At 40.0% G+C, this 26,154-nt stretch overlaps 1 protein-coding gene and 1 long non-coding RNA gene across 3 annotated transcripts; one reads left to right on the top strand and one right to left on the bottom strand.

Moving 5' to 3' along the window:
* Positions 1 to 600: 600 nt before the first annotated feature.
* Positions 601 to 25,910, top strand: CREBRF (CREB3 regulatory factor). Of its 2 annotated transcripts, none has more exons than XM_083354117.1 (9): positions 601 to 732; positions 11,985 to 12,180; positions 12,865 to 12,990; positions 13,999 to 15,058; positions 16,505 to 16,699; positions 17,785 to 17,974; positions 19,025 to 19,098; positions 23,315 to 23,437; positions 25,210 to 25,910. In XM_083354117.1, the coding sequence occupies exons 2-9, from the start codon at positions 12,067 to 12,069 to the stop codon at positions 25,323 to 25,325; spliced, it is 1,998 nt and encodes a 665-aa protein (XP_083210243.1). In that variant the 5' UTR covers positions 601 to 732; positions 11,985 to 12,066; the 3' UTR covers positions 25,326 to 25,910. The 2 variants fall into 2 exon arrangements, with proteins under 2 accessions (XP_083210243.1, XP_083210244.1); XM_083354118.1 differs by having other exon boundaries at positions 621 to 785.
* Positions 12,200 to 14,096, bottom strand: LOC310635314. Its single transcript, XR_014491381.1, has 3 exons — positions 13,991 to 14,096; positions 13,646 to 13,698; positions 12,200 to 12,398 (listed from the first exon to the last, which is right to left on the bottom strand). It is a non-coding gene; the product is annotated as an uncharacterized lncRNA (long non-coding RNA).
* Positions 25,911 to 26,154: the final 244 nt, after the last annotated feature.

Here is a 26,154-nt window from a genome sequence, read left to right as displayed (position 1 = left end):
TTTTTAAGATTGTCGTCCTGACCCTCACTAAACACCTGCAAAGCAACAGGACTATGCACCCTGCACCTCTGCATTTAAAAAAGATTAGGCTGAGACCTCCTCGTCATTCATTCTGAATTAAGGTCGCACGATCGACTCAGTGGGTGGGCCACACACAGAGGTGTCGGGATTGCAGCTGTCATCATCCTACGGGAGTTTGGCAAGACTGGAGACAATTTAGAGATCCCTACAGATCAGCTGGAATTGATTAAAATCGGGCCCTTTAGTTCTCGCCCCGCGGACGAGCGGCCAGTGCAACTACTTTGCAATTAGGAGCTACGTTAGTGCTTTTCCCCCACCTCCCCCGTTGAATTCCCGCCGCCGTCCGCGTCAGCTGAGCCAAGAACCTTCCCTTCTCCCCGCCCTCGCCCTTCGGTCCGTCACGTGAGAGGGGAGACCAGTTTCTGCGGCCGCTGATTGGTCCTTGACCGCGCACTTTCTGATTGGAGGCCTGGGCGGCCTTACTTTCTTCCTCGACTTGGCTGTGCTCGCCCTTCCCTCCCCCCCCTCCCCGTTTTTTAAAGGCCACGTGATGGGGGCGAGTCACGCGATTTCCGGGAATCCGTCAGGAAGGGACATAAACAAAACAAACCCCAGAGCGGCATGGAGGGGCCGGGCCAAAGCTACAGCCCCAGCAGAAGCTGGGACCACAAGTGAGACGTCCTCTATCCCCCCGCTGGGTCGGGGCACCAGGTGAGGAGCCACGAAGGGAGATGGAAGCCGTTGAAGAGCCGACAGAGAAGGAGGTGGGAAGGGAGGGAAGGAGAGAAGTTTGGGGGGCTCCATGCCCCCGCGGCGGGGCGAGAGGGAGCGGCGGGGGCGGGCTGGCTGGCGGGCACCGGTAGAGCAGCGGTCCCTGCAGGTTCTTGCATGAGCCGGGAAGCCCTTCGGCGGCAGAAGGATGCGGCGGCTCCGGTGGGAGGGAGGCTCCGAGGGTCCTTGATGCCCGGGGCAGGAGGAGGAAGCAGAGGATTTAGGACGGAGGCTGCTCAGAACGGCGCGGTCGAGGTCGTCTTCGTGGGGGCAGCGAGAGGGGTGCCGTCCTTCCGCAGCGTGGCTTGGGAGAGGAGATCCGGGGCAAGTGTGCATTGACAACTATGGGCGGAAGGAATCATTGAAGGAGATAGGCTGTTTATGTTTAAAGTTAAGATAAAGATTGGGGTGGTTTTTTTTTCCGGGTTTCAATCCTGGAGGTGTCATGCAGGGTGGACAAGAACATGCCCGATCTCTTCGAGCGCTCGCCCTGGGTGGAAAGAGACCTTGAAAGGGGGCGTGGGCTTGCTTGCCTTTCCTCCTCAGACTGCAGAGGAATCCGGGGGTTTGTTTAGTCTCCTTTTCCATGTAAAGTGAAGGAGGGACTTTAGGCTACGCGGTTTATTCAGACGTGGGCACTGAGTCCTTGGATTAATTTAGCACTTCATTTTTGTAAGGAACTTTTTCACGTTAACCTCGTTTCCCCAAAAATGGATGTACTCGTTTATAACAGTAGGAAGTAGGAGACCTAGTTATTCTGTTTCCTGCAGACTTCTGCATGTTTCCTTTACTAGTTGGGCATTTGAAAGAAAATTCTGTCAGCTGTTGTTCTAAAGCACGCTCAAGTCTTGTGAGGTCCATTCGGTTTGATTCAACATTTTCCTTTCCGGAAGAGTTGCCTGTCTTAGATACGGATAAAAATATGCTCTCGTTTTGGTTAATAAGAAAAATCTGTAAACGCTGTTGAGTATGATTGACGTAATGGTGGGAGTTAAATGTTCGAAGAATTTCATAGGTTATAAATCGAATTCACATCCAAAGGCTGCACACATTGCCCTAGCCTAGCGTGTTTACCCCAATTTTATTTCCCGCTTAATTCATATGGGAAGGAAGTGAAACGAAGATATCTGGCTCGGCCCTCGTGTTTGTCAAGCCCGGCGAGGGAGAAAGCCAAGTGATTGGCATGGGAGCCAAGAAAAAAGTATGTGATTCATACAGAGCAGACATTGATGGGAAAGGAGAAAACCTTTCCCTTCAGTTTTGCAAGGCTGAATGGCTGTATGGGGTGCGTGAGGAGTCCTCGTATGCATTGCAATGTTAGGAGTTTGCAAAGTTCAGTTGTAGCCCTAAGGAGGAAAAGGGAGGCATCTGAGATTCACCATCGCTACCCTCCTTTAGTGCGGACGCCTCTTCTTTGTGATTCTCCTAGGCGGCATACAAATATTTGTAATAAAATATGAAGAAACCCCACCCATCCCGCATTGATAGGCTACAGGTATCTTATTCCCCCCCCCCTTTTTTTTTAAAGTAACTTTGTAGCTCAAAAATGTTTTTTTTACTTCCACGATGGGATGCAGTGGGCTGCCCAGATCTCTTCCCCTCGTTGGCTTCGGGACTGGGGTGGGCCTGCGGAGTTCCGATTAGTTTGGAACATCCAGAAAGTGATTTGTTTACATGTCGCGTCACTCTAACTTGAGAGACGCCGCTAGACAGAAAGAACGACGCCGGGCGCGCCCAATAGCGGCAGAGTTTCGAATAGAACCAGCCAATAGGATTACAGGGAGGGCAGAGCGAGACGACAATATATTAAGGTGTGTTTCGGTGCTGTTTGGTAGAGCGGCCATGTTGGATGGGAAGTGTGTTAGTGGTTCAGCTTAGTGATATGAATTGACGAGTTTCGACCACCGGAATATTAAAAAAAACACAATTAGAATTGAGGGATGATAAGAAAAAAGCTACAGCTGTGAAACAACTCCATATAGGCATGCAGTGTTGTAGAACTGGCAAGCAGTAATCAGGACACCTTTTTCATAGCATAGAGGAAAAAGTTGTAAGCTCCATCATTGCCACCAAAGTGCAAGAACACTAAATAAAAAGTAGGCAGGACTATTTTGTTTTGTGCTTAGGGAAGTTATACATAAGCACAAAACAAAGTAGTCCTGCCTACTTTTTATTTAGTGTTCTTGCACTTTGGTGGCAATGATGGAGCTTACAACTTTTTCCTCTATGCTATGAAAAAGGTGTCCTGATTACTGCTTGCCAGTTCTACAACACTGCATGCCTATATGGAGTTGTTTCACAGCTGTAGCTGTTTTGTGCTTATGTATAACTTCCCTAGAGACGTGGTGGCTCAGTGGGTTAGGACGCTGAGCTTGTCGGTCAGAAGGTCGGCAGTTTGACAGGTCGAATCCCGAGTGCCGCATAACAGAGTGAGCGCCTGTTACTCGTCCCAGCTTCTGCCAACCTAGCAGTTCGAAAGCACGTAAAAATGCAAGTAGAAAAATAGGGACCACTACAGTGGGAAGGTAACGGCGTTCCATGCGCCTTTGGCGTCTAGTCATGCCGGCCACATGACCACGGAGACGTCCTCGGACAAGCGCTGGCTCTTCAGCTTTGAAACAGAGATGAGCACCGGCCCCATAGAGTTGGAAACGACTAGCACGCATGTGCGGGGGAACCTTTACCTTTATAACTTCCCTCCCTGGGTTAATGGGTGCACTTCAAATACAGTGCCGGATTTCTATTACCATTGTATATTGATTAGGTAGATGATAGAAATGACTAGCTAGAAGTGATGATGAAGATAAAAGTAAATGCAAACTGCTCATTGAACTGATGTCCTTCATTACAGGACATTTTGTTCATCTGGTCACTGAAGATGGGTTAGTGGATACTTTGGGTGGAACTTCTTGGCAAGCAGGACCTAGGTTGTAGAATTTTGAATGGAAGAAATACGACTATTTTAGATAAGCAATAGATTGTCCAGTTTAATTGCATTTTGACACTGCTTTAATATTGTGTTATAACTTTAATTCTGATTGCAGCTTGTAAATTTTTTTTCCTGCATCTTTTTTAAAGAGGCGATGGTTCTGCTATAGATTTAAATTGGACATATTCATCCTAAAATAGTAAAGTAAAGGTAAAGGTTCCCCCGCACATGCGTGCTAGTCGTTTCCGACTGTAGGGGCCGGTGCTCATCTCCGTTTCAAAGCCAAAGAGCCAGCGCTTGTCCAAGGACGTCTCCGTGGTCATGTGGCCGGCATGACTAGAGCACGGAACGCTGTTACCTTCCCACCGTAGTGGTCCCTATTTTTCTGCTTGCATTTTTACATGCTTTCGAACTGCTAGGTTGGCAGAAGCTGGGACAAATAACAGACGCTCACTCTGTTACGCGGCACTCGGGATTCGACCCGCCAAACTGCCGATCCTAAAATAAGCATACTCTTATTCAGGCACTGAAGTAGTCAGGTTTTAAAGATTTAAATCTTGAATTGATACAGAAAATAATTAGCAACCAGTAAATATTTTTCCAATATAATCTCAGTAGTATAAATCTAGCTGCATTTTGTATTAGTTATTAGTATTACTGCATTTTGTATTTGTTATTCCAGAGGCTCTTTAAATGGTAGTTCTATATGACACGTATTCCAAACTTCTAAATATGTTATCAGGTATGGAATAATGGTCAGCTAAGTATAGAAAAGGTTGAAACTTGTACACTGAACTTTAAGATATCCAGTCCAGAACTGGTTAAATCTTAATTCCTGAGCATTCAGATATATCACTCTTGTTTTTGGTATTGTTCTGTATCATCAATATATTGGTGCCATCTCATTCTACAGTTCCCAGTTATCCAACAGATGCAGATTTTAAATAATAATTGGGACAAAATATAACCTGTAGCATGTCAAAGTATATGGTATCAAACAACATTCTAGTGTGCCAAACTTTCTTCAATAGGACTGAAACTGTTGCTGCTCTATAGCATCCGAAAAAATCTGTCTTTTCTAGGTGATACAGACAGATATCTTGACTAATACTGTAATACAAAACCCCCTGAGTTAACTCCAGAAGAATTAACGGACTGCACTTTTCTTTTGTAAATTTTAAAGTAATACAATCAAAACAGTTCCATCAATAAATTATTGAAATGAATACAGTACTGTTTACAGGTAGTCCTTGATTTACAACCCTTCATTTAGTGTTTTATTATATTTGTACTGCAAAATCAAATTGTTCAAAGTTAATCAATTTTAATTGCATTGATATTTTTATTGCCAACTGTACAAAATAGACAATGATCGTTGCATGCAGTATTTCTAAATCAAAAAGAAAAAAAGACATGAAGATCAAACTCTTCGTACTATGAAACCTCTTATTGCCTGATTTTGCTTAATTTAAGTCCCCACTTTTTTCCTTCTTGGTATGTTCACTTAAGCACTGATGATTTCCATTGATGTTTCTTTATTACTGATATTTTTCCAATGTAAAATTTCCAACATAACATTTTTTTAAATGCTATTTAAAATAAAGTAGCATTTTATTTTAAAATGGTATTACTAATAAAAGAATGTACCGTGGTCTTCATTGCAGAAGCAACATGAATAATAATAGTTTATGCCTGACATCTTAAAACTTTAATTTATTATAAGATGGGTTAATTGTCCAACTGCTACATCAAATTTGTATGTTTTCTTGGTTTATTTAAGCCTCCACCACTTGTAATCCATTAATGCAGGCTATTATGTATTCTGACCTTTCAAAGGCTTGAGACGTCAGGTGCAATCTTCAGCTTCAAACATAAGCAGACAACATGAGATTTGATGAATCAGAGATTAAGCTAGTTATATTAACAGTTACTTTTGAAAGCAGAAAAACCCTTCTACGGAACTGATCATGAAAAATATTCAGTATTTTTGAAGAATCAATGAAGTAGAACTTTAAGTTCTTTTACCCTTTGTAGACTGGAAGGTGCAAGAGAAATTTGCCTCTGCTAGAACTTTAACTCATATATAAGAATGCTTCAGTACACATAATCAGTGGAATATAAATTTTAACTACACAAATACCAGACCTCATAAACAAAGGGATGCATTATTGATGAATCTCCTGCTTCACTTGTGATACATCCATATATTTTTACAAAAGGATTTATTGATAAGTTCATTATATAGTATATCTATAATATATTATGTTTGTAATGCATTGTGAGGCTGTACCAGGAAGATTTTTCATGACAAAGTGATCTCTCTGTTTTGGCTGATATCTCTTAGGCTTACAACAACAAATGTATACTGAGCTTGGAAACAGCAAGTCTATGAAGCAATCAGGGAGAACCAGTTTATGAAAAATCAGTTTATTCACTCTTTCTTAGATGAAAGATCTCAAATATCTTCATTTAGAATTGAAAATTAAGAGCTGATGCAAGAAAAGTTATTTGTTGAGGACAAAAATTACATGAGTACCCTTTTATTTTAATTGCTGCATAGGGCTCTCAAGCAGAAATAGAATGAAACCAAATATTTGCACTGTAAATTGCAAGCTGCTTTAACAATTTGTATTATGTATTGAAAAATATGTACTTTTACTTTAATTTTTCTTTTTTAAAAAAACATTTTTTCTTTTAAATATTTTCCCTCAACTTTTAGTTTTATTTCAGGGTTGCACAGATTTGGAGGGCCAAAGATTACAGTTTGCTTTTAAGTAGTGCACTTGGGGCAGCACTTCAAAAAATGAACAGGACCTAGGCATTAATAAAGGCAAATAAAATTATAATATAATTGAATGATATTACTTTCCATGTTTTTTAAAAAATGTGCCTTTTATGACAGAGTAAATCCCTGTCTGTCTATTTAATTTTTGCAGCAGCTGTTAACTAGATTTCCAGAGCTAAACACAAGTACCTACAATATAGTTATATAACCTGAGGAGAAATCTGGGTCCTGCCTTATATACACCAATCAGAATTTTCAGTAGTGAAATATTGACATACTTATGTCATTCAGCTTTTAAGTTACCAGTACATGTGATGAGTGTTCCATACATGCAGTTAGTTCTTTCCCTTTCCCTACAAAAATTGTGTCCCCTGTATTAAACCGTGTTTACATTGGAGAAGCTAAGGCAGCTAAAGTTTTAAAACTACTTTGAAGAAAAAGAAAACTCTCAGCATTGATAGTACAACCCAAAATATACCCCAATCACAAATATTATATTTTGAAAGTAAATTTGTATCACACTGAATGTGAATTTTTCTCTAGATTGATTGCCTTTCTTACAAAATTGCTATAGTTTTTACTATATAGTAGTGAAGAGATTGCTGTGTTTTGTTGGGAGCTGTGATGCACTTAGAATGGTAAATAAGCTAAAATTTTGCATTATTATTATTTTTTTTAAATCACAACTGTCCTATGCTGAGAGTTATGTAAATTCTAGTTGGTATTGTAAAAAATAATTATTAGATAATTGTTCAGGGCACTGGATTCCATATCCTTCCACTAATCATATTTGTTCAGGAGGAATTACATTAGTAATTGCACATTATTTGTGCAGGAATACTTGGGACTCATCTGATTCAATATCAATTAAAGCATTTACACTACTTTACTTGGAGGGGGGAAAAGAAACATATTTGAATTATTCTGGTATGGTCATGTAGCTTGGGCGAAGAATCAGTGATCTCTTACACATTGTTGAATTACAGCTTCAAACATCCCTCACTATTGATATGAATTATGAAAGTCATGAGACCAACAGTATTTAGATAGCCAGAAATCTTCAATTCATTGTATACTTAATAGATTACTATAAATAGCCTTTATATTAAATTAGAAATGTTGGGTTCCAAACTTACAAGCAATTTGTAATTTTATTTCAAATTACTTCAAAAAGGTATGTTGGTATGCAAATTAAATAAAGCATCATAACTTCAAAAATGCCATAATTTAGCCACAGAGTTAGGGCAGGTAATGAGTTTTATGTGTGTTCCATTAAGTTTGCTGACTTTTCTTCTGTTTCAGTCTGATTTATTAGTGGGACAGGGTGATAAAGCAAGTAGAACACAGGTAACAGTAAACTCAAAGCCAACCATACCAATAGGGAACTTTAAAAATCCAAGAAACATTCAGAATTGTCAATTACATAAAGCTGAAAGAGGAATACTCTGTCCTATTCTTTACTACTTTATCCTCAAAGCTACTATCCTGATCATAAAAGAGAACCTATTAAGTATTAAGTAATTGATTTTGCAAAAGCTGATGGGGCGAGACGTTAGTATTTGCATGGTAAGACATCCGAAATCTGAGACCTGCAGGCTCAATTGGAAAGTAAATAGAAAATTACCAGAAAATGGCATTGGCAAATCAGATGAACTACATTGACCTGCCCATGTCCATAGCACTGGAGCTTTTGTCAAAAAAATTGATTCTTCGATACAGCAGGATACAATTGGATGCAAGAGACAATTTACAGAGTAGTTTGAGTTATTTGGGTTGGGGGAAAAATCCTTTAAATATTTCTCTGTGATATTGGAATCCCTTTAGTTGATGGATGCTACATTTCTTAGGTATATCTTGATTAAGCCTGCAGAAGTAGATGGCAAGTGACTAAAGTCAATAACACTAAAGTGCATGGTTTTTTAAAAAAAAGAAACCTGTGCTATCATTTTCAGATCATGTTTCAATTTTGCTTTCTATCCCAACTTCCAAATATTTTAGAGGAAATGGCTAGTGCCTTTTCTTAGAACAAGACTAAAATCACAATTCGCTTTTCTGCACAGTTTTATTGCTACAGCATTTCTGTTTTTCAGAGTATTATCACAGCGATTGTATCTCAGCAACACTGCAGTTGTGCTTTTCCAGACTGCTACTTATCAATACATTCTCAGTTTAGTTATGAAGGGTTTAAAAATAATTGGAATATTTCTGCTTGAACACGAAATTAACTAGGTGATTCCTGTCATGCTTGTTCACTGGATGTATTGGTTGAGGAAATTGTAATCGTACATGCAGGGATTCTCTGTTCCACTGCAGCTAGACTAATGTCATAGTGAAAGTAGGGACCCTGCACAAGTTGAGAAAGGGAGGCATAAATGGAGCTTTTCATTGTCAGCTATGATAATTGATCTATAGTAGTATTACGCACAAGCAGAATCAATGTTGTCATTCTGTAATAAAAGGTTTATATAGTATACATCAGGGGTGTCAAACTGCCGGCCCGCGGGCCCGATGCATCATAGCAAAACCGCACCCACCCCATTGCCGGCAATGGCAAAAAAGTTGCAATACATCACGACACATCACGTGACGTTGTGAGTTTGACACCTCTGGTATATATTATGCATAAGGACATATTCATAGCATAAAGCATAATTTTTATAATCTGGCATAATTGTCTTGAGTGCCAAAGTTGTGTGTCAAAGCTATTAACAGAAAATTACTTTTGTGTGCGCATTTGAAGTCTGTGTTGTGTTCTGTACACCAAGCTGTACACAGGAAAAAACTTTTTTCCATAAATACCACTCTCAAAGAGAGTGAAAGGTCACCTTCTGGAAGTCAGTTTTAAAATAAATGAAGGAAGCAAGAACTCTGGAATTAGAGAAATGAAAACTTCCTTATTCTTTTTTTTTAAAAAAAACCTATTGTTTTGAGCAAAGAATTCTCATACTCCTTTAAAATTTCAAAAAGAAAAAGAACATTTTCCAAGACTAAATTATCTAGGTGTAGTTTGTAATTGTTGCTTTTCCATTGAAGGCAAAATAGAAAGCAAATTGAAAAATTAGATGCCTCAGGATGCTGCTCTGTTCAGCTGCTTAAAGCAATTTAAAGGATGCAAGCAGGGTGATTTGAGTAGTCAGAACAAAGGGTGATGGAATGCTACTTAGAGTTAAATCTGTGCTACAGTTAGTCATTTTTCCTTGCAATAATTATTGTGAATGGATATTACGATGACCTATATCTTTCATAGCAAAAAAAGTCAGATGTTGCTCTCTTTTTCTTACATTACAAGCAATGCATGCAGCATTACTTAGGAGCCTATCTCCTCCTCTAGGTGATGCAACTGGGGGGGGTCATGAAGTATGAACATAGCACCTCTGTTATTTAAAGGCCTGCATCTTTAAACCAGCTGCACAGTCCCAAGAAGAGACACAGAGTTTCAGACAGGTGTTGTATTCATTGACTACACAAAAGCCTTCGATTGTGTTGACCATGACAACAAGCTCTGGAATTGCCTCAAAGAACTGGAATATCATCACATCATATCCAGCTCATTCTGTCATTGTACTCTGATCAGGCAGCCACTATAGGAATGGAATATGAAGATACAAAATGGTTCAGAATAGGAAAAGGCACTCAACAAGTTGAATCCTGTCACCCATCCTATTGAGCATGTACAAAGAAATAGTTATGAGAAATGCACATTTGGAGAATCTGCCATTGGGGTTAAAATCAATGGTATGAATATCAATAACCTCCAATATCAGATGATACAACCATCTGGAGTGGCTAATCTTTGACAAAGATGGCTGTGCTTTTATGAGTCAGGATAATGTGCCCATCCGAAAGTAATTCTATTATATTAGGAATAATTATACAAGTAGAACTAAAATATTCTCTTTCACAATGACAAAATAGCCAATCATTATCAAAGACTGAAAGCATAAGCAACTCAAAATAATTTTTTTTAATCCCATTTATATCCCGCCCTTCTCCGAAGACTCAGGGCGGCTTACAATCTAAAGCACAAATCAGTGTGCTTGGCAATAGCCTTCATTCTATGTATATGCCTGCTTATTAAGAGCCTTGGTGGAGCAGTGGGCTAATGCCTCCTTAAGTAACACCAGCTGCCTGCAATTAGTGCAGGTTCGCATCCCACCAGGCTCAAGGTTGACTCAGCCTTCCATCCTTCCGAGGTAGGTAAAATGAGGACCCAGATTGTTGGGGGCAATTAAGCTGACTTTGTAATAATGCCGCTTGGGGGGGGGAAAGCCCTAATAAGCAGGCATATACATAGAATGAAGGCTACTGCTAAGCTTGTAAGCCACCCTGAGTCTTCGGAGAAGGACGGGATATAAATGGAATTAAAAATAAAAAAATAAAAAATATTAGGGCTTTCAGCCCCCCACAAGTGGCATTATTACAAGTCAGCTTATTGCCCCCAACAATAATTGCCTCTGTAAAGTCATAATAGGCAGCTTCTCTTGTGTATGAATATGAATTCCTGTGAATCCATAGGACCATTTACTTTCTTGTGGCATAGCATAGAAACTACCAGTTACTGTAGAAGCACAAACATTTGGCCCATGTTAAAATAATTCATTTGAATATTAACATTAGGCTGAAGCAGTTCCATTCTCTGGTTGTACTTTGATACTCATTTTATTGAAATGAGGATTCCTGGATCAAATCCACATCCTGGTAACACATTGTTCATTTTACATACAGTGTGTGGCTGTCTTTGAAAACAATTGAAAAACAGTCATTGCAAATGTTCTGAATACAAAACTGTGTTTCAGAGCAGAGCTAGATGAAAGAAACATATCAAAACAGCTGCACAGACCATTTCTTTGTTTCCAAACATAACTCAGAATGTTGATACTAAATATGACAATAGATAAAAAGAGAAAATGTGAAAGAGATAGAATGGAAATGAAAAACTGGAGGAATAGAAAGTACAAGTTCTATGTGGAAAAAGTATTAGATTAAATTAATCTCGTAACACAATCCCAGTGGACATAAGATTATATGGAAGCTGCTTGGAACAGAATTGTTTTACAAATTGCCTCCGAAATCTATGCAGTTACGTTACCGTAATAGGAAGTATGAAAAGATAAGATGAAAAGAAAGAGAAAATAGAAGAGATGCAGTAAAAATAATTGCAGCAAAAAATGAGGACCAGAATACTTTTGTTTGATGAGGTAAATGGAGTAAATGATTGCAAGCTGTACATTAATAGTGAACAGTTGAAAGAAATGAGTGAATTTAGGTTCTTAGCAGCATGTTTACTAACTAAAATAGGGAAAATGGGGCAGATAATGGTAAAAAAGGTGTTAGGTAGCGCATGATCTGTTGTGAATAATAAATAAAGCCAAAATGATTCTATGATTGTGGTTTCGCTTACCCTAAAGGAAAATAACAGGTATACATGTAAACATGCATTTAATGTAAAATCACTTAATGGTTTTCTTTTCATTTCAGGCAGAAATTCCCCAGAGAAAAAAATATTCTAAGTAATCAGAATAAACATTTTCCTAGCAAAAACTCTGCAACTAGCCATTGTATGAGTTATATGCTGCCTACTAACCCGGAAAAAAAGCTGGAACAGAATTTGCAAGCAAGGAAAGCAAAAAAGTTGGAACTGAATTTGGAGGATCTGGGCCTGGAAATGCCTCAGGTAAATGTCCAATCCACTTATCTAAGCAATTTTTAATACTGTTTCAAAAGCAAAATAATAGCTTAAAAGAGCTGCATCTAATTTGGTACCTACCAGCATATCATCATTAGTCTTCCAAAAAAGAATGTACTTTGGTGGATTGCTTAGAACAGGAATACATGTTCTTGGGGAAAAATACCCAAAACAAGGAAGAAGGCATGTAGAACTTGCTCCCTCTTCTGACCATTATGTTATGAAAAGAGAAGAGAAGAGGAGGACAGTTTTTATTACCAATAAAAGTAAGAAGCTTAGATGGCTATAGTATACATTTTATTTAATTTCAGATATTGTAGATAGGATAGAAAGATGTTGAGGTCACACCTTCTGCAAAACCATCATTTGTTTTAATCATTTTTATTGAATAAATGACAGTGGCTGGATTCACAGATATAAACAACGATGGGTTTGGAAAAATGCTAAACCAAACTCAACCAAATTGGCTTAGCACATCTCAAGAAGTCAGCCAGAATCATAATACACTTATATGTAGAAAATGCTAAAAGGTTAAGTTCAAATGTTTATTCCTGATGCATTGTAAGAATGAAAAAAAGAAGTGTTATAATGTTTGAAGGATCGATATTTTTGTTTTGTTTTATAATAAAATTGAGATGTTTTAAGTTCCAAACTAACATTAATTTATTATAGCCTAGTGTGAGTGGAATGGACCCTCCATTTGGAGATGCCTTTCAAAGCCACATGTTTTCTGAACAGACTCTGATCAGCACAGATCTCTTGGCTAATAATTCTGACCCAGATTTCATGTATGAATTGGTAAGCTACATTCATTTGTCTTTAATTGCATGAAGCATATTTCTTGTTCCTAAAGAAACTTAGGTGAAGCTACTCTTTGAAATCATAAGGTGCCACAGCCTCTCTTGATAATTTGTTCCATTTCTGCATTTTTCTTCCTCTTGAAGTAGTTTAAAACAACTATTACATTATCATGTAATAGTTTAATGTATAAATGTGCCTACCATATGTATAGCATGTAACTTGATTTTTATACTTCTGTAATAACTATTTTTACTCTGACTTTTCTTAAGCATATCAGCTGTATTATAATGGGGTAATAAAAAATGTGTGCGTACGTGAGAGTAATTGTAGGTGTATTAGACTTTTATATGGTGTATACTAAAAATTCATGAAAAGATTCCTTTGGATCAGACCAAAAGCCTTATCGGTTACCTCTGCCATGTATACATTTTTAAATTATATTATATATGCTTTTATTCACTTTTTTTCTAAATCTCATAGTTCCAAACTTGTAGTCTTTCCTGATAAGAGAATTAATTCAGACTTTTGATCATTTGGGCTGATGTTTTCTGCCCATTTTAAACATATGCTAATATATTTAATATATAATTAAAATAAAGCACTTCAGAATCTGAATGTTATGGGATTAATTCAAGAAAGAATGGATTCTTACCACTTTGTCTCTTGTTCTGATTCATTCAGTGTCATTGACAATGTCTTGTTAAGCTTAAAGAGAGGAATAGTCTATAAGATACTAGAACTGATGGCAGGTAAGCAGTGAGATAAGCATATAGGAATCGTTGACTCCTCAAACTCCCAAATGTTCAGAACCGATATACAGCATAGGACTACGTATGTTCATTTGGTAAACCCACTGAATTGAATGCAACGTATTTCAGGATTACTGCTTTAACTTGCTTTGTGCAATATGTTCTTCAAGGTGCACCTAATATTAATTATTAATTTCTTAAGAATAGAAAATTCATGAACTGTTATTGATGTGCTTATGTATATTTACCTTAATAGGACAGAGGAATGGATTGCCAACAGAGCTCCAGGGACAATCTCCTTTCTCTAGAGGACTGTAAAGAATTTGAGAACTTAGAAACTTTTACTGAGATTCTGGATACTGAAATGTCTTTCCCTGCTAATTGGGATCAGTGGGATACTTACTGTGAAGATTTAACAAAGTATACAAAATTAACCAGCTGTGACATTTGGGGAACAAAAGAGGTGGACTATTTGGGTCTTGATGATTTTTCAAGCCCGTATCAAGACGAAGAGGTAATAAGTAAAACTCCAACTCTGGCTCAGCTCAACAGTGAGGACTCTCAGCCTGTCTCAGATCCACTATGCTATTCAGAGTTGCTGTTCAATGCAAAACAAACCCAATTAACTTCTCTGCCAACCAAGAAAATTACAAGAGCAGCCACCCCAGTTTGCTCCTCAAAAACTGCTCAGGCCGAAGCACCTTTATCTGAGTTTGCTCAGAAAGCAAGCAAGGCCAATTCAAGCACACAAATCATGGTTAAGGCCAACATGTACAGTAATGAGAAAGTGAACATTCACATTGAATGTAAGGATTATGTTAAAAAGGCAAAAGTGAAGATAAATCCAGTGCACCAGAACAGGTCCGCTATGAGCCAGGCAAATGCTGATGCTGCAAAAGAAAACACCTGCTACTGTGGAGCTGTAGCAAAGAGACAAGAGCAGAAAGGAATGGACCCACTTCAGAATCACAGTGCTCCTGTGTTGCCTTTTAAAGAGACTCAGGCTCTGCTCCTCACTCCACCCCAGGAAACTCCAGGACTTATTGCTGAGAAGAGCAATCTCTCCGCCAGCACCTCAGTGTCTGATCCTTCACAGAAAAAAGAAGAGCATAATTATTCTCTTTTTGTCAGTGATGGCTCAGCTGATCATGCCGGCAATGCTGATCCTGATGAGGATGAAGACGATGAGGAAGAGGTGGAAGATGAAGATCACGATGAAGGCTTTGGAAGTGAGCATGAACTCTCTGAAAATGATGAAGAGGAGGATTATGAGGACGATAAAGATGATGACATCAGTGACACATTTTCTGAACCAGGTAATTACAACTCATATGATCTAGATACAAACTATTTAAACCACTCTTCTTGGAGATGTTTGATGTTCTTGAGAGCATTGCACATTCTAAAATTGAAAATGAGTATTTAGCCACGTGAAATAGCTTCTTGCTTAATGTAACCGAAGGAAGCACAGTCTAGATCAGGGGTCTTCAAACTCGGCCCTTTTATGACTCATGGACTTCAACTCCCAGAATTCCTCAGCCAGCATGCCTGGCTGAGAAATTCTGGGAGTTGAAGTCCATGAGTCATAAAAGGGCCGAGTTTGAAGACCTCTGGTCTAGATTGTAACAGTGTAGTATTGTAACTTAATGTTTTGTACAGCGCTGATGTGGTTTGTTTGTTTATAGTTCATATTTCTAAACTGTCCATCTCCCACAAGGAGGGAGGCCCTGAACAGTGTAGGTTGTTTTTAAGATAAGCTGTAAATCCTCAACGATTTATATAACAGTCTGTCAAGCATCCATTTAGAGGTGTAGTTTTTTTACATTTTGGAAATGTTGAAGGTTTTCTATGAAAATTTGATGGCCATGATCTATGATGATCTATATAGACGTTTTTCCATAAATAGTGTTTATCATTCTAATGAATAAATGCCGCTGCTTCTCGTTGTCCATAAAGTGATTTATTATTCTTTCTGTTGCATAGCCTAATATAAATAATTCATGGGTAAATAACTAACGTTCATTTCCTATGAGCATAAACAGACACAAGTACAAATGACTTCTCGGGAAAATAGCATAACTGGTGTGTGAAACCAGGTGGCCTATTTTAATATGAGATTAGAAAGATGCCTATTTAGGATGATTTGGAATAGTAAAATTTCACTCTGTGTTTAAAGCAGGGGTTGCCAACTCTCAGTCCACCGACTGTTGGGAACCAGGCTGCACAAGCGGCGAGTGAGTGAAAAATTGGTCCCTGGACCCAGAAAAATTGGGGACCACTCCTGTAAAGAGTAATATGGAAGCTAAAAAATTATATACATATAATACAACGTAATGCAATATAATATCACTTTAACTCCAGTTGGTACTTTTATCTGTATCTGAATGTGCACTGTATCTGTAATGAATCAGGGATCATTTTGACTTTCTGAAATCAAAGAGGTAGAATGCTGATTTGAAGAAAGCATTAGTTGAAGAGACTATTCAGTAAAGAACTCCAGGCTCTGCTTAAGAAAAAAAATGGTTTAGAGGTACTCTGGAAAAGTCCTATGCCATCAGCCCAGTTTTTGTCCATTGGTCATCTGATAATTGTCAGCAATTTTGGGAGAAAAAAAATTGAACATTGCCAGAAATCATCAAAAGTTTATTTTCCCTTTACTCCAATCTTTTTTACCCTTACTTTAGATGTACTCTCTTTCTTTCTGTCTCTGGTCCATTTGCTATGGACAAGCTCTAAAAAAGTACAACTTTATAAATGTTTAGGTTTTGAAAATGATTCTGTAGAAGATTTGAAAGAAATGACTGCAATATCTTGTCGAAAAAGAGGCAAGCGAAGATACTTCTGGGAATATAGTGAACAACTGACGCCATCACAGCAGGAGAGAATGTTAAGGCCTTCTGAGTGGAATCGTGAAACCTTACCAAGTAACATGTATCAGAAGAACGGATTACATCACGGTGAGAGCTACTGTTTACGGGGGCATGGCACGCTTCTTAAAAGTTTGTCAGATTTCCCTGTATCATTTAAATAAAGATGTATAAGTATTTCAGATCTGTTTTAATATGTATTGTGTTAACATTGTGTTGGGATTTGGCGGTATTGAAATATGGATGGATATGTGTTGGTAGTATTCTAAAATTTCCTCCCCATAACTTTCTTTTAAGTAAAATATGCAACTTTTATTCACTGTTCCATTAATTTATTGAAGTAATTGGATCAGGTGGGAAGAGGGAGGAGTCATAAAACAATTTGCTTTTGCAACTTTGAAACATTGCTTCCCTATTTTTTGGTAACGTTTGTGACACTTTTGGCAAAATTTGTTCCCGTCTTCCTTTTCGCAGGAAATGGATTATGGGTAGTCCTTAACTTACAACTACAATTGAGCTCAAAATTTCTGTTACTAAGCGAGAAAATTGTTAAGTGAGTTTTGCCCATTTTGCGACGTTTCTCGCCACAGTTGTTAAATGAATCATGGCAGTGGTTAAGTTAGTAACACAGCAAAGTGAATCTGCCTTCTCCATTGACTTTGCTTATCAGAAGGTTGCAAAAAGTGAACATATGACCCTGGGGCACCGCAACCATCATAAATATGAGCCAGTTGCCAAGTGTCCAAATTTTGATCATGTGACCATGGGGGATGCTGCAGTAGTGTGAAAAGGGGTCAAGAACTACCTGTAATAGTCTGTATTTGTAGACATTAAACTTGGTGAAAGAAATGAAAATACTTATGTCATTGATGAAAATTGTTGTCATTAGTTTCATCATTTATCAAAATTGCATTAAATGCATAATAGCCTAAAATAAACAGATGTATTACTGATTTTCTTGATTATACGTCGTGCAACTGCAGCATGGTATTTACTTATTTTTACCTACAGTTACTTCTAAGATGTTTTGTAGGTTGTTTAAAGTCCATATAGGCTTCTTATTTGTATTACAGTGCTGGCAAATAACATACAATAAGCATTGTAACATAAATGTATATCTACAAATTGAATGTAACTTTGCAACCTATTGATTACGATTGTATATATTTAAATAGGAAAATATGCTGTTAAAAAGTCACGAAGGACTGATGTAGAAGATCTGACACCTAATCCTAAAAAATTGCTACAAATTGGAAATGAACTTAGGAAACTGAATAAAGTAATTAGCGATTTGACCCCTGTCAGTGAACTTCCCTTAACAGCAAGACCAAGATCAAGAAAAGAAAAAAATAAACTTGCCTCCAGGTAACAATTTCCTGAAGAAATATAGCATTAGCAATTCTGTTTGTTCTCTGTTTATGTTTGTGTTTGTATGTTTGGGTGTATACATGTGTGTATTATATATATTTTGTTGTGAGCCTTCCCCTCGAGTTGGGTAGTATACAAGTTAACTGTTGGGTAGTACACAAATCTGATAAATTATTATATTCCTATTGACAAACATTTGTAGACTGGTATATTGAAAAAGGAAAAGCTATTCTATAAATGACAGCTTTGTATTTGACAGTTTGGTTAAGTCTAATCATATGCAAAAAGTTGTTTTATTTGTTTATTTAACAAATTTATATGGCAGCTCAATTTATGGTGACTGAGGGCATTAAATTCTTCCTTAAATTAAAATTCTCCTTTACTGTCTTGCCTCACACCTCTCATAGCACATTGGAAGAATGCCTGATCATAAGGCATAGCCAGAATGCTTACATTTAATTGTATTACGTAAACTTGTAATATTCTGGGATGGTAAGATGTTGCCGACTTTTTTTATTTTTATAGTATCATTTTTGCTTTAATGTCATTTTTTATTCCTATTTATGACTGTCGTTTTTAAAGATTGTACTGTGCTTCTTTTAAACTATATTATTTGCTCCATGTAAACCCCTTAGAGCAGCAGAGGTCCCCAACTTTTGGGGCACCAGGGACCGGTTTTGTGGAGAAAGGTTTTTCCCTGGACTGAGGGGGCGTGGTTTTGTGTGCTGCCTGCATCCCATGGATGGGTCTTTGCTTCTTTGTGTGGACCGGTTGCTGGTGTGCTGCGGCCCGGGACAGGTCCACGGACTGGGGGTTGGGGACTAGTCTCTTAATTGTGATGGGATAGAAATATGTTTAATAAATAAATAATCACAGAGGAATCATTTTGTTAGCGAAAGGAGAAATGAAAGCTGGTTTCTGGAATTATAGTCTGGGTACTGCTTGGTAACATCTAATATTGTGAGCCTCTGGTTGTTTGTGTGGTGAACAGTCCGAACAACAAGAACAATATCTCACCTTCAGTTCTTTTCCTTTTCAACATTACAGGGCTTGCCGACTGAAAAAGAAAGCCCAGTATGAAGCCAACAAAGTTAAACTTTGGGGACTCAATACTGAATATGGTAAGCCTTTATAGAAGGAAAAAAGTTGTCTTGTACTTGAAAGTACTACAGTAATCAGTTTCAATTTATCAATATTAGGGTACCTTACTAACCAGGGGGGCTTTTGCCCAGGTTCGTCTGGTGTGCCAGTTGCATCCTTATCTGGACCGAGATGCCCTACGGACAGTCACCCATGCACTTGTGATCTCCCGGCTAGACTACTGCAACGCTCTCTACATGGGGCTGCCCTTGAGGACCACTCGGAGGCTTCAACTGGTGCAGAATGCAGCCGTGCGAGTTGTGATGGGAGTTTCCCGATACTCCCGTGTAACGCCTCTTCTCTGCGAGCTGCATTGGCTTCCGGTTGCCCTCCGGGTGAGATTCAAGGTGCTGGTAATGACCTATAAAGCCCTAAATGGCTTGGGTCCGGATTATCTAAGGGAACACCTGCTGCCGGCATCAACTTCCCATCGTCCTGTGCACTCCCACAGGGAGGGCCTTCTCAGGATACCGCCGGTTAAGGAATGCCGGTGGGTTATTCCCAGGGGACGAGCATTGTGGGCGCGCCGGCCCTATGGATTTAGTTGAGGGTGAGCATGCGGACCTGGCTTGCATCACGGAGACTTGGTTGGGCCCAGAGGGTGGGGTCCCTTTGGTTGACCTCTGCCCACCAGGTTTCCGGGTGCTACACCGGCCACGAGCTCAAGGTAGGGGTGGGGGAGTGGCGGTTACCATTAGGGAGACCTTATGTCCGCGGGAGGCCACCGTTTCTCAGATAGTCGGGTGTGAGTCTCTCTTCATGAGATTTGGTCCTGGGGCGCAGTTGGGCTTGCTGCTGGTGTACATTTCGCCTAGTCTCACAGCGGCAGCCCTGCCCGAGCTGCTCGATATCCTCTCGGGTTTGGTGGTTGAGTTTCCCAAACTTATAGTTTTGGGAGACTTCAATCTACCATCCCTGGGAGGTTCATCTGAGCTAGCTCGGGAGTTCATGGCTTCCATGGCGGCCATGGACCTGACGCAAGTAATTTCAGAGCCAACTCATGAGGGAGGCCACACCCTTGACCTGATTTTTTTATCTAGATGGTGGTTGGATGATCTAGGTGGGGGCTCTCCATTTATTATGCCCCTGTCATGGACCGATCATCATCTCCTGCGGCTGGTCTTCCGCTTTGCCACCCCCCGCCGTGGGGGTACGGAGCCAATTAGGGGTCCCCACCTGCCTCCACTGCTCACAGCTCGGCTGATGCCTTAGTGGAAGCCTGGGAAAGGGCAGCCACTGAGGCACTTGACCGGGTTGTACCCTTGCGGCCCCTGACCCGGCGCAGATCCCAGCGAGCTCCATGGTTTTCCGCGGAGCTCCGGGAGATGAAGCGCCGGAAACGGGGCCTAGAGAGCTGCTGGAGGTCTAGCCGATCCGAACCCGACCGGTTGCGGTTAAGAACCTATATTAGGTCTTATCTCGCAGCGATGAGGGTGGCGAGGTGTAATTACTTCTCCACCCTCATCGCGTCCGCAGATAATCGCCCGGCCGCCTTGTTTAGGGTGACTCGCTCACTTCTCAATCAGGAGGTGAGGGAGGATCCCTTGCAAGGTCGTGCCGAGGAATTTAGTCATCATCTGTCGGATAAAATCGCTCGGATTCGGACCGGTTTGGACTCCAGCTGGGCAGAGTCAGGCGATCAGGACACGGGCGGTCTTGTCAATGTTATCTGGGAAGAGTTTGATTCTGTGACCCCTGATGAAGTGGACAGGATTATGGGGAGGCTGAGCTCCTCCACATGTTTGTTGGACCCGTGCCCTTCCTGGCTGGTTTATGCAGCTAGGGAGAGGACACGAGGCTGGCTCCAGGCGGTTATATCTGCTTCTTTGAGTGAGGGTTATTTCCCCACCGTCTTGAAGGAGGCGGTGGTGAGACCTCTCCTCAAGAAGCCTGCCCTGGACCCAGCCGTTTTGAACAACTTTCGTCCAGTCTCCAACCTTCGCTTTCTTGCGAAGGTTGTTGAGAGTGTGGTGGCGCATCAGCTCCCTCTGGTCCTGGATGAAGCGGATTATCTGGACCCCTACCAATCGGGTTTCAGGCCCGGGTACAGCACGGAGACGGCATTGGTCGCTCTGGTGAATGATCTCTGGAGGGCGCGGGATAGGGGACATTCCTCTGTCCTAGTCCTATTAGACCTCTCAGCGGCTTTCGATACCATCGACCATGGTATCTTGCTGCAGCGTCTCAGGGGATTGGGAGTGGGAGGCACAGTTCTTCAGTGGTTCTCCTCCTATCTCCTGGGACGCTCGGAGTCGGTGTTGGCAGGGGGGCAGAGATCGGCCCCTAGGTCTCTCGTTTGTGGAGTTCCTCAGGGGTCGGTTCTCTCGCCTCTCCTGTTCAACATCTATATGAAACCGCTGGGTGAGATCATTCGTGGTTTTGGAGTTGGGTATCATCAGTATGCCGATGATACCCAACTTTTCTTTTCGACCCCAAACCACCCCAGTGATGCCCTCGCCGTGATGTCCCGTTGCCTGGAGGCGGTTCGGGTCTGGATGGGGAGGAACAGACTTCAGCTCAACCCTGACAAGACTGAGTGGCTGTGCATTCCGGCATCCCGGGACATTCCAAATGTTCCATCTCTTTCTATGGGGGGTGAGCTCTTACCCCCCGTGGATAGGGCTCGCAACTTGGGAGTCCTTCTAGATTCACGGCTTACTTTGGAAGAGCATATAGTGGCCGTGACTAGGGGGGCTTTCGCCCAGGTTCGCCTGGTGCGCCAGCTGCGGCCCTATCTGAACCGGGATGCCCTGTGTACAGTCACTCATGCGCTCGTGACCTCTCGCCTTGACTACTGTAATGCTCTCTACATGGGGCTTCCCTTGAAGACCACTTGGAGGCTCCAACTGGTACAGAATGCGGCCGCGAGAGTTGTCTTGGGAGTTTCCCGGTACTCCCATGTTACACCTTTGCTCCGCGAGCTGCATTGGTTACCAGTTGTCTTTCGGGTGAGGTTCAAGGTGTTGGTTACGATCTTTAAGGCCCTACATGGCATGGGTCCGGGTTACCTCAGGGACCACCTGCTGCCGGCATCGACTCCCCTCCGCCCTGTGCGTTCCCACAGAGAGGGCCTCCTCAGGGTGCCGCCAGTCAGGGAATGTCGACTGGTGGCCCCCAGGGGGAGGGCCTTCTCTGTGGGGGCTCCGGCTTTATGGAATCAATTGCCGGTGGAGCTCCGGATGGCACCAGACCTTCGAACTTTCCGTCGGGGCCTGAAGACCCATCTGTTCGAATTAGCTGGTCTGGCCTGATGGGGGATTATGGGCTTTTAATTGTTTTTAATCTGTACTTCTGTTTTTAATTGGGCATGGATTTAATTCTTTTTAATTTTTGTATAGTGTTTCTTATGTATGCCCTGTGAACCGCCCTGAGTCCCACCAAGGAGAAGGGCGGTATATAAATTAAATAAACTATAACTATAAACTATAACTATGGAACCAACTTCCCACAGAACTTAGGACTGCCCCCGACCTTCGTTCATTTCGCCGGGACCTGAAAACTTGGCTCTTTGAGCTGTCTGGCCCAGACTGAGGGGTTTTAATTTTAATTGGGTTTTAGTTTTAAATTTCGGGGACTTGAATTAATTAATTGTTTTAACTGATTTTAATTTTTGTATGTTATGCTTTTAATTTTCCCTGTAAACCGCCCTGAGTCCTATGGGAATAGGGTGGTATATAAATTTAATAAAATAAAATAAATAAATAAATCCTTTAAGTATGCTGATTGATGAAACTATCCATTTTGAAGTATAATAATTATCTGAAAGCTGGTCTAGATGGGTAATTAACAAGTTATTCAGTAAAGCTATTGCAGTTTTGTAAGGACAGTAAAAGATTTAACCATCTGAAATGTTTGCCACATTGCTTGATGGGAAACTAGGAAGAAGGGGGCATTGTAGTTTAGGATGTCCCATAGAGTCTTGTCTGACATTCATTTGTTTGTTCGTTAGATAAAAAGATTTTTTTCTTTAAATGTTTTTTCTACCTTTCAATCTTTAGTCTATCTTTTTTTCTGTATTACTTTTTATGAGCTGTCTTTAGTATTAATGTAGTTTTATTAGTTATTTTGTATCAATATGGAAATTTCAGGTGGAAGATTGGAAGCAATAAAATTGCTTTTACATAACAGATGTATTCTTCCTTTTCAAAAAAATTACAGTAGGGTGGAACTTATATTGTTGCTTTATCTCTTTTGCAGATAACTTACTGTTTGTGATCAATTCTATCAAACAAGAAATTGTGAATAGAGTGCAGAGTCCTAAAGATGAGAGAGTAACTGATATGAGTCAGAAGCTTGATGTACTTACTAAAGACACTCTTGGTAAGTGAACAACAAACATAGTGCTATTTATAAGCATAAAAAAATAAAAATAGGGCTCCCGCTTAATATTTGTAAATTTTGAAAATACTGGTTTTATTTATTTAATTTATGAAATTTATATGGCCCATCCATCTCATAAAAGGGGTCTCTGGGTGACATACAGCAGGAAAAGTATTAAAACAATAAACATGTCAAGCATAGCCATAAAAAAACATACACAAGAGAGATCCACTTAGCAATGGAGCCATCTCAAAATCTTGCTGGTCCCTGGAGACCCCTAGACCTGATGATAAAGCCAGGTCTTGTGGGACTTCCAGAAAATAAAGGAGGGATGGAGCTAAATCACTTCAGGGGGAAGAACATTCCATAAGGTCAGAGCCACAGCTGAGAAGACTCGCCACCTCAAGCCTGCCAAATATAGTTTCCTGAGTAACGGAACATGCAGCATGTCTCACTTGCCAGATATGATGGGATGAGCAGATGTAATTGGTAGAGGCAGCCCCTCCAGTAACCTGGCTCCATGTCATAAAAGAGTTTTAAAGATCAAAATACAGCATCTTGAATTGGACCCGAAAGCAGACTGGCAACAATGCAGCTCACAGAGCAGATATGTAATATTTGTTTTAGAAAAACACATCACTGCCCATGGTACTGCACTTTGCACCAGCTGAAGCTTCTGGATACTCTTCAAGGGTAGTCCCATGTATAGGCTCATTACAGTAAGCCAATCTGGAAATAATTAGGGCATGAGTGACTCTGAGCACTGCCTCCCCTTGCATGATCCATGAATGGATGTAACTGGTCAAAGCATGAAGCTACAAAGGCAAAGTCCTGGGATTGGCAGACACCAAACTCAAAGTGACTCAGTTTTGCTACGGTTCAGATAAGCCTGTTGTTCCCCATCCAGACCCTCATGCCACTGCTAGAACCCAATCATAAGACACACATACACACACCCGGCTGCTTTGACAAGCCAGATCTAAAGAGCAGATGGCTGAGCTAACATTCGTAAGGACTCTGTCCCATTTCTTGAAGCCCAACAGATTCAAACCAAACTCAGATCTGGTTGCTCAGGTACCATGTCATCTTTTATCCTTATTTATTTGATGTGCATCTTCCCTTTCATCCAAGAGCTCAGCAGTTACCAATCTTAAAATTCTTCTTTCCCTCTTCTGTCATTTACATTTGTATACACCGTGAGAATGCCTATAATGTACTGATTTTAATTTAAACAAAACTGGTTAGATGACACCAAAGACACCCTGTAGGGTGGTCTCATAATTTGCTTGCTTATGTTTCTTTTAGGGTTGGATATATACCAGGCAAAACAAAAAGGCTGCTTTTTGTTTTGCCTGGTATATAGCTACTTGCTACTTTGAATGTAGCTACTTGCTCTGACGCAGATTATGATTTGCTAATAAAAGGTTGTATGCACAGAGCTACACACAGATTTGTGTACTACGCTGAGATTTATCTGACCTCATTATCGACTTACACTATCCTCAAGTTACCTAACAACTACAGTCAGTTTCTTCTGCATTCTTCTTTGCAATGTTGCTGCCTACCCAGGTTTATCATGTATTACATGTACATATTCAGCTTGTTGTTGTTCATCGGCCATCTTTTTAGACTATTCCGGGCGAATGGAATCAGATTTCAAATACTTTATATGAAAATATGCTTGATCTTATTAACACTGTAAGGATTAAAGAGCAAGAGACAGATAAATTCTTAATAATATTCTGAAGATGTGTTTTTACTCATTTCTCTAGGTCAGCCAGTATCTGGACAAACTTCAGAATTTGTGAACCAGGTTTTAGAAAAAACAGCAGAAGGAGATCCTACAGGAGGACTTGTCGGGCTGCGAATACCAACATCAAAAATTTAACAGACATCATTTTATCCCATCACACTGATCAGAGCTCTGCCTGCATCATGAACTACTACATTGTAGAATTAATTCTGGTCTGCATGTGAGTTTAGTGCAGTATAAAACACAATTTTAAGTTCCATTTTTTTTTATTTTGTTTTTATAACAATGTAGTACAGTAAGTGAAAGCATGATATAAAATGCTTAATGGCATTTTGGAGCATAAACCTTGTAGATCTAAATCTGCTTCTGGCATAAATGTAATGGCTACATGTTTATTTTAAAATTTAAGTTTATCTAGGACCAGATTATATAACTTATGTAGGAGCAAAATATGTTTTTTGCAAAGAAAAAAAATAGTAAAATGCCAAACATTTTGGCAGGTTTATGCTCTGTTTAAAAAAAAATGTAAACTCAAGGATTTTTTTTCAAAAATTATTGCTTTTTTTCTTCTAAATTAAACAATAAGTTTTCTTTGTAACCTAACTTGTAAATAGCACACTTAGCAATAAAGCTAGTGTGCCATATAAAAAAATATAATTTTCTGAGCTTGATACGGTATTTAAATGTCTGTGCAAGTAAGAAATAACGTATACTCTTTGTGCCTTGTATTGAATAGGGAGGGAGGGAAGGGGAAGAATAAACATGGAATAGTAAAAATTTTGTAGGATGAAGAAACTCCTATGGGAGAGAAGATATATAGATGGTCTCATGGGTTTTAATGTATTTGTTCCAGCTCTTACAAATTTTTGAATGTATATAGGAATATGTTGAAAATGTAGATATGCCACAGAGTCTATGTATTGTATAAAAGATGGCTCTAGAAAAATAATTTTCGGTACTTGGC

Source organism: Vipera ursinii, assembly GCF_947247035.1.
Source record: "Vipera ursinii genome assembly, chromosome: 2".
Taxonomy (NCBI): Eukaryota; Metazoa; Chordata; class Lepidosauria; order Squamata; family Viperidae; genus Vipera; species Vipera ursinii.
This window is presented reverse-complemented; position numbering and strand designations above follow the sequence as displayed.

Excerpts from the sequence above, each read along its gene's own strand:
- CREBRF (XM_083354117.1), top strand. The coding sequence starts at position 12,067 with ATGAGTTATATGCTGCCTACTAACCCGGAAAAAAAGCTGGAACAGAAT. Across the intron at positions 12,181-12,864 it reads TGGGCCTGGAAATGCCTCAG|CCTAGTGTGAGTGGAATGGA; the intron begins GTAAATGTCCAA and ends AATTTATTATAG. Across the intron at positions 23,438-25,209 it reads ACTTACTAAAGACACTCTTG|GTCAGCCAGTATCTGGACAA; the intron begins GTAAGTGAACAA and ends TCATTTCTCTAG.